At 42.2% G+C, this 16,273-nt stretch overlaps 1 protein-coding gene across 1 annotated transcript; it reads left to right on the top strand.

Moving 5' to 3' along the window:
- Positions 1-6,914: 6,914 nt before the first annotated feature.
- LOC139377440 (relaxin family peptide receptor 3.3b) lies at positions 6,915-9,825 on the top strand. The gene is made up of 2 exons (XM_071120470.1): positions 6,915-7,913; positions 9,748-9,825. Exons 1-2 carry the CDS (start codon positions 6,915-6,917, stop codon positions 9,823-9,825), a joined length of 1,077 nt encoding a protein of 358 aa, XP_070976571.1.
- Positions 9,826-16,273: the final 6,448 nt, after the last annotated feature.

Genomic DNA, 16,273 nt, shown 5'->3' with positions numbered 1-16,273 from the left:
CGCTCTAAATTTCTCCAGTGTCGCCTTCCAATTTTGAAAGCCAGTCTTGACTGAAAGCTGAATCTTCTTTGACACAAGCTTAGACTTTTGTGTTGCAAAGTATTTAGCATAATAGAAACAGAGAACCCCCTTTAACTTCTTATGGGAAGGTGGGATGGTAGCGTCCCACCTGGCCAACATTCGGTGAAATTGCAGAGCGCAAAATTCTAACTGCAGAATAATAAATATTTAACTTGCATAAAATCACAAGTGTAATACATCAAAATAAAGCTTAACTTGTTGTTAATTCAGCCGCTGTGTCAGATTTCAAAAAAGCTTTACAGCGAAATCACACCATGCAATTATTTGAGGACAGCGCCCTGCATACAAAAGCATGAAAAACATATTTCAACCAGGCAGGTGCGCCACGAAAGTCAGCAATAGCGATATAATAAATGCCTTACCTTTGATCTTCTTCTGTTGGCACTCGAAAAGGTCCAAGTTACATCACAAATGGTCCTTTTGTTTGATAATGTCCTTCTTTATATCCATAAAAACTCAGTTTAGCTGGTGCGCTTCAGTCAATAATCCACCCAGTTTCCCTCCATCAAAATGCATACAAAATTAATCCCAAACGTTACTAATAAACTTTTCCAAACAAGTCAAACAATGTTTATAATCAAACCTTAGGTACCCTAATACGTAAATAAAATATAACATTTAAGACGGAGAATTGTTATTGTCTTTACCGGAGAAAAATAGCAAAGAACACGTTCTCTTCCACGCGTTATGTAACACTACAGCCAAAATGGGAACCACCTAGAAAAACTACAATTTCTGGCTCATTTTTCCAAAAAACAGCATGAAACTCTTTCTAAAGACTGTTGACATCTAGTGGAAGCCCTAGGAACTGCAAGCTGGGAGGATTTCGCCTTATAATAAAAGTGACAGCCATTGAAAACAGTGGTAGGCTGAAAGATTTTTGGGGGGTATGGTTTGTCTTCGGGGTTTTGCCTCCCATATCAGTTCTGTTATACTCACAGACAATTTGAACAGTTTTAGAAACTGTAGAGTGTTCTATTGTATGCATATCCTAGCTTCTGGGCCTGAGTAACAGGCAGTTTACTTTGGGCACGCTTTTCATCCGCATGTGAAAATACTGCCCCCTACCCAAGAGAGGTTAAGGGGAGGCTGTAATGGAGCGAAGTATAATCTTTAAACCATTTCTCCTGAAAGTAGAGTGTCTTATTTGATAGGGAATCCCACCATACCTTCTCTGCTGTGCAATCTGGTTTCCAAGCTGGTCACGGGTGCACCTCAGCCACGCTCAAGGTACTAAATGATATCATAACCGCCATCGATAAAAGATTGTACTGTGCAGCCGTCTTCATCGACCTGGCCAAGGCTTTCGACTCTGTCAATAATCATATTCTTATCGGCAGACTCAACAGCCTTGGTTTCTCAAATGACTGCCTCGCCTGGTTCACCAACAACTTCTCAGACAGAGTTCAGTGTGTCAAATCGGAGGGCCTGTTGTCCGAACCTCTGGCTGTCTCTATGGGGGTGCCACAGGGTTCAATTCTCGGGCTGATGAATTCTCGGGCTGACTCTTTTCTTGGTATATATCAATGATGTCGCTCTTGCTGTGGGTGATTCCCTGATCCACCTCTACGCAGATGACGCCATTCTGTATCTGGCCCTTCTTTGGACACTGTGTTAACAAACCTCCAAACGAGCTTCAATGCCATACAACACTCCTTCCATGGCCTCCAACTACTCTTAAACGCAAGTAAAACTAAATGCATGCTTTTCAACCGTTCGCTGCCCGCACTGGCCCGCCCGACTAGCATCACTACTCTGGACAGTTCTGACTTAGAATACGTGGACAACTACAAATACCTAGGTGTCTGGCTAGCCTGTAAACTCTCCTTCCAGACTCATATTAAACATCTCCAATCCAAAATTAAATCTAGAATCGACTTTCTATCCCGCAACAAAGCCTCCTTCACTCGCACCGCCAAACATAAATCCTGTTTGGGATAGAGTAAACTGCCTCCTTCTCAGTCCCAGATGCTAATTTATGCATATTATTAGTATTGGTATTGGATAGAAAACACTCTGAAGTTTCTAAAACTGTTTGAATGATGTCTGTGAGTATAACAGAACTCACATGGCAGGCGAAAACCTGAGAAAAATCCAACCAGGAAGTGGGAAATCTGAGGTTTGTAATTTTTCAAAGCTTGGCCTACTGAATACACAGTGCGTATGGGGTCAAGTTGCACTTCTTAAGGCTTCCACTAGATGTCAACCGTCTTTAGAAACTTGTTTAAGGCTTCTGCTATAAAGGAGGGGGGAATGGGAGCTGAATGAGTCAGTGGTCTGGCAGAGTGTCTCATGCTCGTGACGTGCGGTCCTAACAGAGTTAGCTCTTGTTCCAGTGCTTTTCAACAGACAATGGAATTCTCCGGTTGGAACATTATTGAAGTTTTATGTTAAAAACATCCTAAAGATTGATTCCATACATCATTTGACATGTTTCTACGACCTGTAACATAACTTTTCAAGTTTTTGTCTGGACGTAGTGCTCGCGCCTCATGAAGATGGATTACTGGACCGAACACGCTAACAACAAGTGGCTATTTGGACATAAATTATGGACTTTATGGAACAAATCAGTAATTTATTGTCGAACTGGGATTCCTGGGAGTGCATTCTGATGAAGATCATCAAAGGTAGGTTAATATTTATAATGTTATTTCTAACTTCTGTTGACTCCAACATGGCGGATATTTCTTTGGCTGGATTGGGCTCTGAGCGCCATACTCAGATTATGCTTTTTCCGTTCTTTTGAAATCTGACACAGCGGTTGCATTAAGGAGAAGTCTATCTTTAATTCTGTGAATAACACTTGTATCTTTTATCAATGTTAATTATGAGTATTTCTGGGATTTGATGGCTATCTGCAAAATCACTGGATGTTTTGGAATCAAAACATTACTGCACGTAACACGCCAATGTTAACTGATATTTTTGGACAGAAATATGCACATGTATTGTGTGTATTGTGTAACATGATGTCCTACGAGTGTCATCTAGTGAAGATCATCAAAGGTTAGTGATTCATTTGATCTATATTTCTGCTTTTTGTGACTCCTATCTTTTGCTGGAAAAATGGCTGTGTGTTTCTATGAGTTGGCTCTGACCTAACATAATCATATGTTGTGCTTTCGCTGTAAAGCCTTTTGGAAATCGGACACGGTGGGTAGATTAACAAGAAGTTTATCTTTCATTTGCTGTACTGTACTTGTTAATGTGTGAAAGTTACATATTTCAAAACAATATTTTTGAATTTCGCACCCTGCCTTTTCAGCGGAATGTTGTCGAGGGGTTACGCTGGCGCTAGAAAGGATAACCAAGTAAAACTGACTATCCTACCAATCCTCGACTTTGGCGATGTCATTTACAAAATAGCCTCCAACACTTTACTCAGCAAACTGGATGCAGTCTATCACAGTGCCATCCGTTTTGTCACCAAAGCCCCATATACCACCCACCACTGCGACCTCTATGCTCTAATCGCCTGGCCCTCGCTACATATTTGTTGCCAGACTGGCTTCGGGTCATCTACAGTGGGGAGAACAAGTATTTGATACATTGCCGATTTTGCAGGTTTTCCTACTTACAAAGCATGTAGAGGTCTGTAATTTTTATCATATGTATACTTCAACTGTGAGAGTCGGAATCTAAAACAAAAATCCAGAAAATCACATTGTATGATTTTTAAGTAATTAATTTGCATTTTATTGCATGACATAAGTATTTGATACATCAGAAAAGCAGAACTTAATATTTGGTACAGAAACCTTTGTTTGCAATTACAGAGATCATACGTTTCCTGTAGTTCTTGACCAGGTTTGCACACACTGCAGCAGGGATTTTGGCCCACTCCTCCATACAGACCTTCTCCAGATCCTTCAGGTTTCAGGGCTGTCGCTGGGCAATACGGACGTTCAGCTCCCTCCAAAGATTTTATATTGGGTTCAGGTCTGGAGACTGGCTAGGCCACTCCAAGACCTTGAGATGCTTCTTACGGAGCCACTCCTTAGTTGCCCTGGCTGTGTGTTTCGGGTCATTGTCATGCAGGAAGACCCAGCCACGAACCATCTTCAATGCTCTTACTGAGGGAAGGAGGTTGTTGGCCAAGATCTCGAGATACATGGCCCCATCCATCCTACCCTCAATACGGCGCAGTCGTCCTTTCCCATTTTCAGAAAAGCATTCCCAAAGAATGATGTTTCCACCTCCATGCTTCATGGTTGGGATGGTATTCTTGGGGTTGTACTCATCCTTCTTCCTCCAAACACGGCGAGTGGAGTTTAGACCAAAAAGCTCTATTTTTGTCTCATCAGACTACATGACCTTCTCCCATTCCTCCTCTGGATCATCCAGATGGTCATTGGCATACTTCAGACGGGACTGGACATGCGCTGACTTGAGCAGGGGTACCTTGCGTGCGCTGCAGGATTTTAATCCATGACGGCATAGTGTGTTACTAATGGTTTTCTTTGAGACTGTGGTCCCAGTTCTCTTCAGGTCATTGACCAGGTCCTGCCGTGTAGTTCTGGGCTGATCCCTCACCTTCCTCATGATCATTGATGCCCCACGAGGTGAAAACTTGCATGGAGCCCCAGACTGAGGGTGAATGACCGTCATCTTGAACTTCTTCAATTTCTAATAATTGCGCCAAGAGTTGTTGCCTTCTCACCAAGCTGCTTGCCTATTGTCCTGTAGCCCATCCCAGCCTTGTGCAGGTCTACAATTTTATCCCTGATGTCCTTACACCCTCTCTGGTCTTGGCCATTGTGGAGAGGTTGGAGTCTGTTTGATTGAGTGTGTGGACAGGTGTCTTTTATACAGGTAACAAGTTCAAACAGGTGCAGTTAATACAGGTAATGAGTGGAGAACAGGAGGGCTTCTTAAAGAAAAACTAACAGGTCTGTGAGAGCCAGAATTCTTACTGGTTGGTAGGTGATCAAATACTTATGTCATGCAATAAAATTCAAATGAATTACTTAAAAATCATACAATGTGATTTTCTGGATTTTTGTTTTAGATTCCGTCTATCACAGTTGAAGTGTACCTATGATAAAAAATGACAGACCTCTACATGCTTTGTAAGTAGGAAAACCTGAAAAATTGGCAGTGTATCAAATACTTGTTCTCCCCACTGTATAAGTCATTGCTAGGTAAAGCTTTGCCTTATCTCCGCTCACTGGTCAACGATAACAACACCCACACGTAGCACGTGCTCCAGCAGGTATATCTCACTGGTCATTCCCAAAGCCACTATTTTTTATATCAATATATTGGGGAGTTGCATTTTGAGCATATTTGATGGTGATGTCCCCCCCTAATATATATTATAATTACTGCCCTGCTTAAGACAAAAATAAAAAGATGGAAGGAAGTTGTGTTGGGGAGAGAGTTTAGTTATAGACTAGACTGTTACGGGACGGGTGTGCAGGTGGCTCGGGTTTGCTGAAATTTGATATAGAGGATGTCTTAAAGACAATCAAAAGTTGTCTTTGTACTTTATTTGTAAGAGTTGTTCATTTGTTAGGCTATTGGTTATAGGTGTATAGTCAATTGATCGATAATATAATAACACTCTTAACTAAAAAGTTTATTTTTTAAATGTACACTATGTAAAATCTATGAGAATAGAAAGGTTCAGAACTTTTGTGAAACTTAACAGCACAGTTGAGAAATATATGGCAAATCGAAATCAAAACTGGATGGTGTTCAGAGATAGATGGGAGGGGTTGAAGGAGCTGAAGGATGGGACTAAAAAACAAACAAAAGATAACAATTGTAAAATATACTGTGTCCCCCCACTTCTAAAACCAAAGTTGAGCCCCTGGACACACACGCACACGGAAATCAGAAACATGGACAGCCACATCATATTTAGCTTACCTTGCTTGCACTAAATAGTTTTTGGTATCTTTAGTTGTCACTGTATTAGACTTGGCCGGGGTTATTTCATGAAGTTGAAATGCTGAAGTTGAAATGGTGCTGGAATAGTGGAGGCGGCTCCAGTTTTCTTTGCGACTTGCAGTAACTCTCTGTTGTTCTAAATCAATAATTGTTTAGTGGTCTGAAAATGTTGGAAACGTTAACTTGCTTGACTATGCTCTAGGTCATGTAATTGTTTGTTACTGTACATGCAATATGCTTTGTGAACTTCACTGGACAGAGTTTGCTATCCGGTTTTGTGATAAAACAAGGTGTGGATGAATTTATTCTGCCACTGTGTCTTCTTATTATCTCGGCATTTAGATAACGATTGCAAGGCATATGAATTAACAGGTCATAGATCAAACAAGCAATTATCACAACACATAGGTTGTGTGTGTGTGTGCGTGGGCTGGGGGGGGGGGGGGGGCTTTCCCAGTAATTTTACCCACGAACGGGGGTTTACATTTGAGTTAGGTGGGGGTTAAGTGCCTTGCTCAAAGGCACATTGACATATTTTTCACAAAGTAATCTCGGGGGGCTCGAACAAACCACCTTCCGGTTACTGGCCCAACGCTTTTTTGCTAGGCTACCTGGTTGAATTTCCCCCAGTCCCTTGTGATACGTTGTGTTCCTTGCTGTTCCTTTTACCTTAGCAGGCTTGAAACACCCATGTCAATCAGCAATCAGAGGAACGTTAACCAATTGGTGCCTATGGGGTGACGCTTCCACTGGCACAGTAGGCTATTTAAAAGCCAGTTTGCGGTCAGAGCGCACGGACCATCATTACATGAGAAGATGGAGACTTTCAGGTATCTGTTTTGAACGTATGAAAAGTTTATGCTACCATACGATGTTTGCAACTATGTATCGTTAATTTTTTTGGGAACATATTTTAAGTCTGGAACGAAATAGTGGATATGCAAACGGCACTGGGGGACACTTGGAACCATAACATCAGCTCTTATAACCGGTCCTCTACGGACCCAGACCGCTTCAGCAGCCTGGAGGACATAGATATGACCGCGGACGGCAGTCCAGCGCTTCGAATCATGATATCAATCGTGTATTCCGTGGTTTGCGCAGCGGGTTTGGTGGGGAATTTGTTAGTCGTTTTCTTAATGAAAGTGAGACAAGGAAGAAAAAGGTCCACCATACACTTTTTTGTTCTTAATCTGGCCATGACGGACTTCCAGTTTGTCCTGACCCTGCCTTTCTGGGCTGTGGACACTGCTCTGGACTTCAGCTGGCCGTTTGGGAACGCGATGTGCAAGATCATTCTCTCCGTTACTGTTATGAACATGTACGCGAGTGTGTTCTTCCTCACTGCTATGAGTGTTACGCGCTACTGGTCCGTTGCCTCGGCTCTAAAGGACCGCACTAGACACAGATATTGTTCGGTGAGATGGGTAAGCGCAGTGCTCTGGGTCTTTGCCACTGTGGCCACCGCTCCAACGGCTATTTTCTCCAATATGACAAACATCGCTGGGGAGAAGCTTTGCCTTTTGCGGTTCCCGGAGGGCCAGCACTGGCTGGCTTTATATCACTTACAAAAAATCATAATTGCCTTTGTTTTCCCCATGCTCATAGTAACAATTTGCTATTTGATGCTCCTACGATTCGTTCGCCTGAGGAGTATGAACAACAACCACCCTAAACGGAGTAACAGAGTCACTAAATCCGTTACCATTGTGGTTCTTTCATTCTTTTTGTGTTGGATGCCAAATCACGCCATCACTTTCTGGGGCGTCCTGGTCAAATTTAATGTGGTGAACTGGGACAGGTCTTATTATATGGTTCACACCTATGTTTTCCCTGTGACCGTGTGCCTGGCACATGCCAATAGTTGCTTGAACCCAGTTTTATATTGTCTCATGCGAAGAGAGTTCAGGAAAATGCTGAAGGATTTATTCTGGCGGGTTTCCTCACCTGCGAACAGCTGCCAAATACGTCCCTTTTCTGCAACTCGAAAAGCCTCTGTCCACGGTGACACACAAATACCTTTGAATGTCATAGACACCGACCTCTGTCAACTATCCATTGTAAATGGGCAATGTGACGCATTAGCGGAGGACAGCCAACCATAAAGGTAACTTAATGCGTAAAACCACACCTCTAAGCCGCTTCGTAAAACAATTCGTTTTTTTACTATCAAAAGAGTCAAATATTACGAAATGTATTATCCTCGACTCAATGCATAGGACTAAGATGAGAACATTAACTTTTCTTAATTAACAGTATTTAAGTTTATAAATGATGATATTCTATCATGTAGCCTACCAAATTGCGCATAAGATGCCAGCTGCGCCAAGCAAATATTTGTCTCCGTGACTGGCCTCAGCCCCTATGGGACTTCAAAATGATTTCTACCTATGTACATAGCGTACTACCTAACATAATTTAAGTTGAGGCCTACTTTGGGATCTATTGAATCTGTATCGCGGAAGTTCAGCGTTACAGCTTGATTGAAATTGATTAAGGCAATATTCCCGCATTAACAGACTGCATTCATAGTAAACGCAGTATATGTCGGCTCAATCGGGAATTACCTTTACATTTCTGTCGCAGAATGTGTAAAGCTTCAACAATACAGATGATTGAAAAGCCCTTGACCTTGCTAAATCAATGGTATATTGTCGTTACATTGCGCTTTTGGGCTGTTTTTAAATCGAACAAAAATGTTGGCTACTGCCTGAACGCCTGGTGTGATTTCCATGGCTATTGGTTGTCGTAAGTGTGTAAGTGTGGTATAGTAAGTGTGGTATAGGCCTAGGTGTATTTTGAGAAAAATATTGTTATTTCCATTTTGCAAAGTAAAATACAAGTGTCAGTAATTTTCAGTAATTCACAGTATTTCATTAACAGATACTTTGCAACTTTGTGACTAGGGAACGCGATGTGCAAGATCATTCTCTCCGTTACTGTTATGAACATGTACGTGAGTGTGTTCTTCCTCACTGCTATGAGTGTTACGCGCTACTGGTCCGTTGCCTCGGCTCTAACTTTCAGTACCGGGGATACTTCATATGTATCCCTTGAGTCCCAGAAAGTACGGCGAAAATCGAAAGTGCCCAATTCAAAGCGTTTAAAACCAAGATATGGCCACTATGCCAGGGTTCTGCCCAAATAAAAAGGGCGCTGTGCCACCTTGTCGACTGGGCTGCACCACTATGTAAAGATTTCAGAGCAAATTAAACTGATATTTAGTAATGAACTATCTTTGATCTCCAATGACACTGTTGTGAATTAAATTCCATAAATTCCGAGCATTATCATGTTCCTCAATTAATGTAGTGCATATCTCGATACAGAGCGCGCTCAGGACGCACAGAGCGCACCCCGAGTATAGCGTTGTCGAATCATGCAAACTTGCTACGCTTGCTAGATAACCTCCTTCAACTAATGACATAATATATGATATATTTGGCAAAATCGAGTTGATGATTATACAGATAGTATATCAGGAAATTAACAACAGGGAGATTTAAGAGTATAAATAGTTAAAAATGTCAAGGTATCCAACTCTAAAAATATCCATATCTACTTTCATACGGTCTGTTTATCACGCGTACCGAAGCTCTCTTCTGGGCAGCAACTATACAGTAAATTGTTAACAGACTGTGACAGAGATGCCTATATAAGGAATTGTGCACAGGCCTATCAAATTTGTGACTGTCTGGAGAGCCACAATGACAGCTCAAATAGGCACACGTTATTTTACAGGCTCTATTGTAGGGGTTTCCTGTATGGCAGAGCTCTCCTTCCTGGAGAGCCACCAGGATAGGATGTATGTTTTCACTTCTAGCGCACCTGATTCTAATAATTATCTAGTTGATAAGAATCAGATTAGTTACAACTGGAGTTGGAGTGAAAACCTAAAGGAGGGTAGCGGTGTCAATTATGTGTGTGCTCTGAATTTATGGCAACTTTGTGTGAAGTAAATACCTAGGCTAAAGGCTTCCATGTGACAACCTGTTTGGATAATGTGTTTTAAAATTTTTCGCTAATCTGCATGTTGTGTGTTTTGTGTAATTTCATTAGTGCGACATTGGCTATTTTCCCGGGTCTTGTCATTTTTTTTTTTTCTGGAAATATAAAGAGGGTACCTGGGACAGTCCCAGGAAACAGGTTACTTCTTAGTTGTGACTGTAGCCTATGCCCATTCCAATAATTTATATAGTCTATACACTAGATTACTAATTTGGTGGCACTGTGTTGATGCCACTGTGCCTCCATCTTGAAAGTCCCCCACCGTTGTAAAAAAATATATTTTGTAAGCTATATCAATGCATTTATTAATGTCTACATTTGTTTTTGCCACATTTATTCTATTACAGACAACTTGATGCATACAAAATGAAAAAAAAACAACTTTTCCCCCCTTAAGGTATACATTTTTTGAGATTGCTAATGTTGCTGTCCCCACTACAACAACAAAAGAATATGATCCCGAAGACACCGATCTTTGAGCTAACGTAGGCTAATGCGATTAGCATGAGGTTGTAAGTAACAAGAACATTTCCCAGGACACAGACATATCTGATATTGGCAGAAAGCTTAAATTTATGTTAATCTAACTGCACTGTCCAATTTACAGTAAGTATTACAGTGAAATAATACCATGCTATTGTTTGAGAAGAGTGCACCATTTTGAACATGAGACGTTATTAATAAACAAATTAGGCACATTTGGGCAGTTTTAATAACATTTTTGAACAGAAATGCAATGGTTCATTGGATCAGTCTAAAGCGTTGCACATACACTGCTCCATCTAGTGGCCAAAATCTAAATTCCACCTGGGCTGGAATAATACGTTATGGCCATTCTCTTGCATTTCAAAGATGATGGTACAAACATTTTTTCAAAATAACGTTTTTTTCTTTCTTTGTATTATCTTTTATCAGATCTATTGTGATATATTCTCTTACATTCCTTTCACATTTCCACTAACTTAAAAGTGTTTCCTATCAAATGGTACCAAGACTATGCAAATCCTTGCTTCAGGGCCTGTAATTGTGTCCTGGAAACATTTAATTGAAATACTGCATAATTCCATTAATTCCTGTGGACTGTGGAGGACTGCTCCTACTAGGGAGTGCCAATATGGCCAATCGGTGGCTTCAAAGCCTCTCAATGGCCAGGGTTTATTTACATCATTGACTTGTTTTATTATGAACTACAAGTAGACCTTTGGAAACGAGTGCTGTAAATATTATAAACGTTTCTGTGACTGATGCCTGTGAAATACATGTACTCTTCGCTAAACAAATGTAACGACTGATATGTCAACCAATACATTTGCATAATACAATTATTTCTCATGGCCATTTTTTGTCTTATTTAGAAGTGATGTTAACAAGTTTGGCACTAAACAAAAATAAGTGGAAAATCATCAACACAATATAAAATACACATTTTGGAAAACCGTCAGTGCCAAGGGTAAGACAGAACTGGCAGGAGCTAATATACGATAAGTGAATTTGTCCAAATACTTATGACTTCTTCAAAAGAATGGACTAGATACATAAGGTGCTTTCATTTCTGAATGGTAAAAGCAGTGGTGTAAAGTACTTAAGTAAAAATAGTTTAAAGTCCTACTTAAGTCATTTTTATGGGGATATGTACTTTACTATTTATATTTTTGACAACTTTTACTTTTACTTCACTACATTCCCAAATAACATTATGCACTGTTTACTCCATATATTTTCCCTAACACCCAAAAGTACTCGTTACATTTTGAATGCTTAGTAGGACAGAAAATGGTTCAATTCGCACACTAATCAAGAAAACTTCCCTGGTCATCCCTACTGCCTCTGATCTGGCGGACTCCCTTTACACAAATGCTTTGTTTTTAAATGATGTCTGCGTGTTGGAGTGTGACCCTGGCTATCCGTAATTCAAATAAAAGTGTCTGGTTTGCTTAAAAAATAATTTTACATTATTCATATTTTTACTTTTACTTTTCTTCCGGCGCCGACAGAGATGGCCGCCTCGCTTCGCGTTCCTAGGAAACTATGCAGTTTTTTGTTTTTTTTACGAGTTATTTCTTACATTGGTACCCCAGGTCATCTTAGGTTTCATTACATACAGTTGAGAAGAACTACTGAATATAATAGCAGCGTCAACTCACCATCAGTACGACCAAGAATATGACTTTCGCGAAGCGGATCCTGTGTTCTGCCTTTCACCCAGGACAACGGAATGGATCCCAGCCGGCGACCCAAAAAAACGACTTCGTAAAAGGGGGAAACGAAGCGGTCTTCTGGTCAGACTCCGGAGACGGGCACATCGTGCACCACTCCCTAGCATACTTCTCGACCAATGTCCAGTCTCTTGACAACAAGGTTGATGAAATCCGAGCAAGGGTAGCATTCCAGAGGGACATCAGAGACTGTAACGTTCTTTGCTTCACGGAAACATGGCTCACTGGAGAGACCCTATCGGAGTCGGTGCAGCCAGCTGGTTTCTCCACGCATCGCGCTGACAGAAACAAACATCTTTCTGGTAAGAAGAGGGGCGGGGGCGTATGCTTCATGGTTAACGAGACGTGGTGTGATCACAACAACATACAGGAACTCAAGTCCTTCTGTTCACCTGATTTAGAATTCCTCACAATCAAATGTCGACCGCATTATCTACCAAGGACATTCTCTTCGATTATAATCACAGCCGTATATATTCCCCCCCAAGCAGACACATCGATGGCTCTGAACGAACTTTATTTGACTCTTTGCAAACTGGAATCTGTATATCCTGAGGCTGCATTCATTGTAGCTGGGGATTTTAACAAGGCTAATCTGAAAACAAGACTCCCTAAATTGTATCAGCATATCGATTGCGCAACCAGGGCTGGAAAAACCTTGGATCATTGCTATTCTAACTTCCGCGACGCATATAAGGCCCTGAGCGAGTTCATTAGAACGTGCGTTGAAGATGTCGTTCCCATAGCAACGATTAAAACATTCCCAAACCAGAAACCGTGGATTGATGGCAGCATTCGTGTGAAACTGAAAGCGCGAACCACTGCTTTTAATCAGGGCAAGGTGACCGGAAACATGACCGAATACAAACAGTGTAGCTATTCCCTCCGCAAGGCAATCAAACAAGCTAAGCGTCAGTATAGAGACAAAGTAGAATCTCAATTCAATGGCTCAGACACAAGAGGTATGTGGCAGGGTCTACAGTCAATCACGGATTACAAAAAGAAAACCAGCCCCGTCACGGACCAGGATGTCTTGCTCCCAGGCAGACTAAATAACTTTTTTGCCCGCTTTGAGGACAATACAGTGCCACTGACACGGCCCGCAACCAAAACATGCGGACTCTCCTTCACTGCAGCAGACGTGAGGAAAACATTTAAATGTGTTAACCCTCGCAAGGCTGCATGCCCAGACGGAATCCCCAGCCGCGCCCTCAGAGCATGCGCAGACCAGCTGGCTGGTGTGTTTACGGACATATTCAATCAATCCCTATCCCAGTCTGTTGTTTCCACATGCTTCAAGAGGGCCACCATTGTTCCTGTTCCCAAGAAAGCTAAGGTAACTGAGCTAAACGACTACCGCCCCGTAGCACTCACTTCCGTCATCATGAAGTGCTTTGAGAGACTAGTCAAGGACCATATCACCTCCACCCTACCTGACACCCTAGACCCACTCCAATTTGCTTACCACACTGCACACTGCCCTAACCCATCTGGACAAGAGGAATACCTATGTGAGAATGCTGTTCATCGACTACAGCTCGGCATTTAACACCACAGTGCCCTCCAAGCTCGTCATCAAGCTCGAGACCCTGGGTCTCGACCCCGCCCTGTGCAACTGGGTACTGGACTTCCTGACGGGCCGCCCCAGGTGGTGAGGGTAGGCAACAACTTCTCCACCCCGCTGATCCTCAACATTGGGGCCCCACAAGGGTGCGTTCTGAGCCCTCTCCTGTACTCCCTGTTCACCCACGACTGCGTGGCCACGCATGCCTCCAACTCAATCATCAAGTTTGCGGACGACACAACAGTGGTAGGCTTGATTACCAACAACGACGAGACGGCCTACAGGGAGGAGGTGAGGGCCCTCGGAGTGTGGTGTCAGGAAAATAACCTCACACTCAACGTCAACAAAACTAAGGAGATGATTGTGGACTTCAGGAAACAGCAGAGGGAACACCCCCCTATCCACATCGATGGAACAGTAGTGGAGAGGGTAGTAAGTTTTAAGTTCCTCGGCGTACACATCACAGACAAACTGAATTGGTCCACCCACACAGACAGCATCGTGAAGAAGGCGCAGCAGCGCCTCTTTAACCTCAGGAGGCTGAAGAAATTCGGCTTGTCACCAAAAGCACTCACAAACTTCTACAGATGCACAATCGAGAGCATCCTGTCGGGCTGTATCACCGCCTGGTACGGCAACTGCTCCGCCCACAACCGTAAGGCCCTCCAGAGGGTAGTGAGGTCTGCACAACGCATCACCGGGGGCAAACTACCTGCCCTCCAGGACACCTACACCACCCGATGTCACAGGAAGGCCATAAAGATCATCAAGGACAACAACCGAGGTCAGTACAGGTGCATCAAAGCTGGGACCGAGAGACTGAAAAATAGCTTCTATCTCAAGGCCATCAGACTGTTAATTTAAACAGCCACCACTAATATTGAGTGGCTGCTGCCAACACACTGACTCAACTCCAGCCACTTTAATAATGGGAATTGATGGGAAATGATGTAAAATATATCACTAGCCACTTTAAACAATGCTACCTAATATAATGTTTACATACCCTACATTATTCATCTCATATGTATACGTATATACTGTACTCTATATCATCTACTGCATCTTTATGTAATACATGTATCACTAGCCACTTTAACTATGCCACTTTGTTTACATACTCATCTCATATGTATATACTGTACTCAATACCATCTACTGTATCTTGCCTATGCCGCTCTGTACCGTCACTCATTCAGATATCTTTATGTACAGTGCCTTGCGAAATAATTTGGCCCCCTTGAACTTTGCGACCTTTTGCCACATTTCAGGCTTCAAACATAAAGATATAAAACTGTATTTTTTTGTGAAGAATCAACAACAAGTGGGACACAATCATGAAGTGGAACGACATTTATTGGATATTTCAAACTTTTTTAACAAATCAAAAACTGAAAAATTGGGCGTGCAAAATTATTCAGCCCCTTTACTTTCAGTGCAGCAAACTCTCTCCAGAAGTTCAGTGAGGATCTCTGAATGATCCAATGTTGACCTAAATGACTAATGATGATAAATACAATCCACCTGTGTGTAATCAAGTCTCCGTATAAATGCACCTGCACTGTGATAGTCTCAGAGGTCCGTTAAAAGCGCAGAGAGCATCATGAAGAACAAGGAACACACCAGGAAGGTCCGAGATACTGTTGTGAAGAAGTTTAAAGCCGGATTTGGATACAAAAATATTTCCCAAGCTTTAAACATCCCAAGGAGCACTGTGCAAGCGATAATATTGAAATGGAAGGAGTATCAGACCACTGCAAATCTACCAAGACCTGGCCGTCCCTCTAAACTTTCAGCTCATACAAGGAGAAGACTGATCAGAGATGCAGCCAAGAGGCCCATGATCACTCTGGATGAACTGCAGAGATCTACAGCTGAGGTGGGAGACTCTGTCCATAGGACAACAATCAGTCGTATATTGCACAAATCTGGCCTTTATGGAAGAGCGGCAAGAAGAAAGCCATTTCTTAAAGATATCCATAAAAGTGTTGTTTAAAGTTTGCCACAAGCCACCTGGGAGACACACCAAACATGTGGAAGAAGGTGCTCCGGTCAGATGAAACCAAAATTGAACTTTTTGGCAACAATGCAAAACGTTATGTTTGGCGTAAAAGCAACACAGCTCATCACCCTGAACACACCATCCCCACTGTCAAACATGGTGGTGGCAGCATCATGGTTTGGGCCTGCTTTTCTTCAGCAGGGACAGGGAAGATGGTTAAAATTGACGGGAAGATGGATGGAGCCAAATACAGGACCATTCTGGAAGAAAACCTGATGGAGTCTGCAAAAGACCTGAGACTGGGACGGAGATTTGTCTTCCAACAAGACAATGATCCAAAACATAAAGCAAAATCTACAATGGAATGGTTCAAAAATAAACATATCCAGGTGTTAGGATGGCCAAGTCAAAGTCCAGACCTGAATCCAATCGAGAATCTGTGGAAAGAACTGAAAACTGCTGTTCACAAATGCTCTCCATCCAACCTCACTGAGCTCGAGCTGTTTT

This window comes from Oncorhynchus clarkii, chromosome 2 (assembly GCF_045791955.1).
Source record: "Oncorhynchus clarkii lewisi isolate Uvic-CL-2024 chromosome 2, UVic_Ocla_1.0, whole genome shotgun sequence".
In the NCBI taxonomy this organism is placed as follows: Eukaryota; Metazoa; Chordata; class Actinopteri; order Salmoniformes; family Salmonidae; genus Oncorhynchus; species Oncorhynchus clarkii.
The sequence above is the reverse complement of the archived record's forward strand: the minus strand, read 5'-3'. Positions and strand labels throughout refer to the sequence as shown.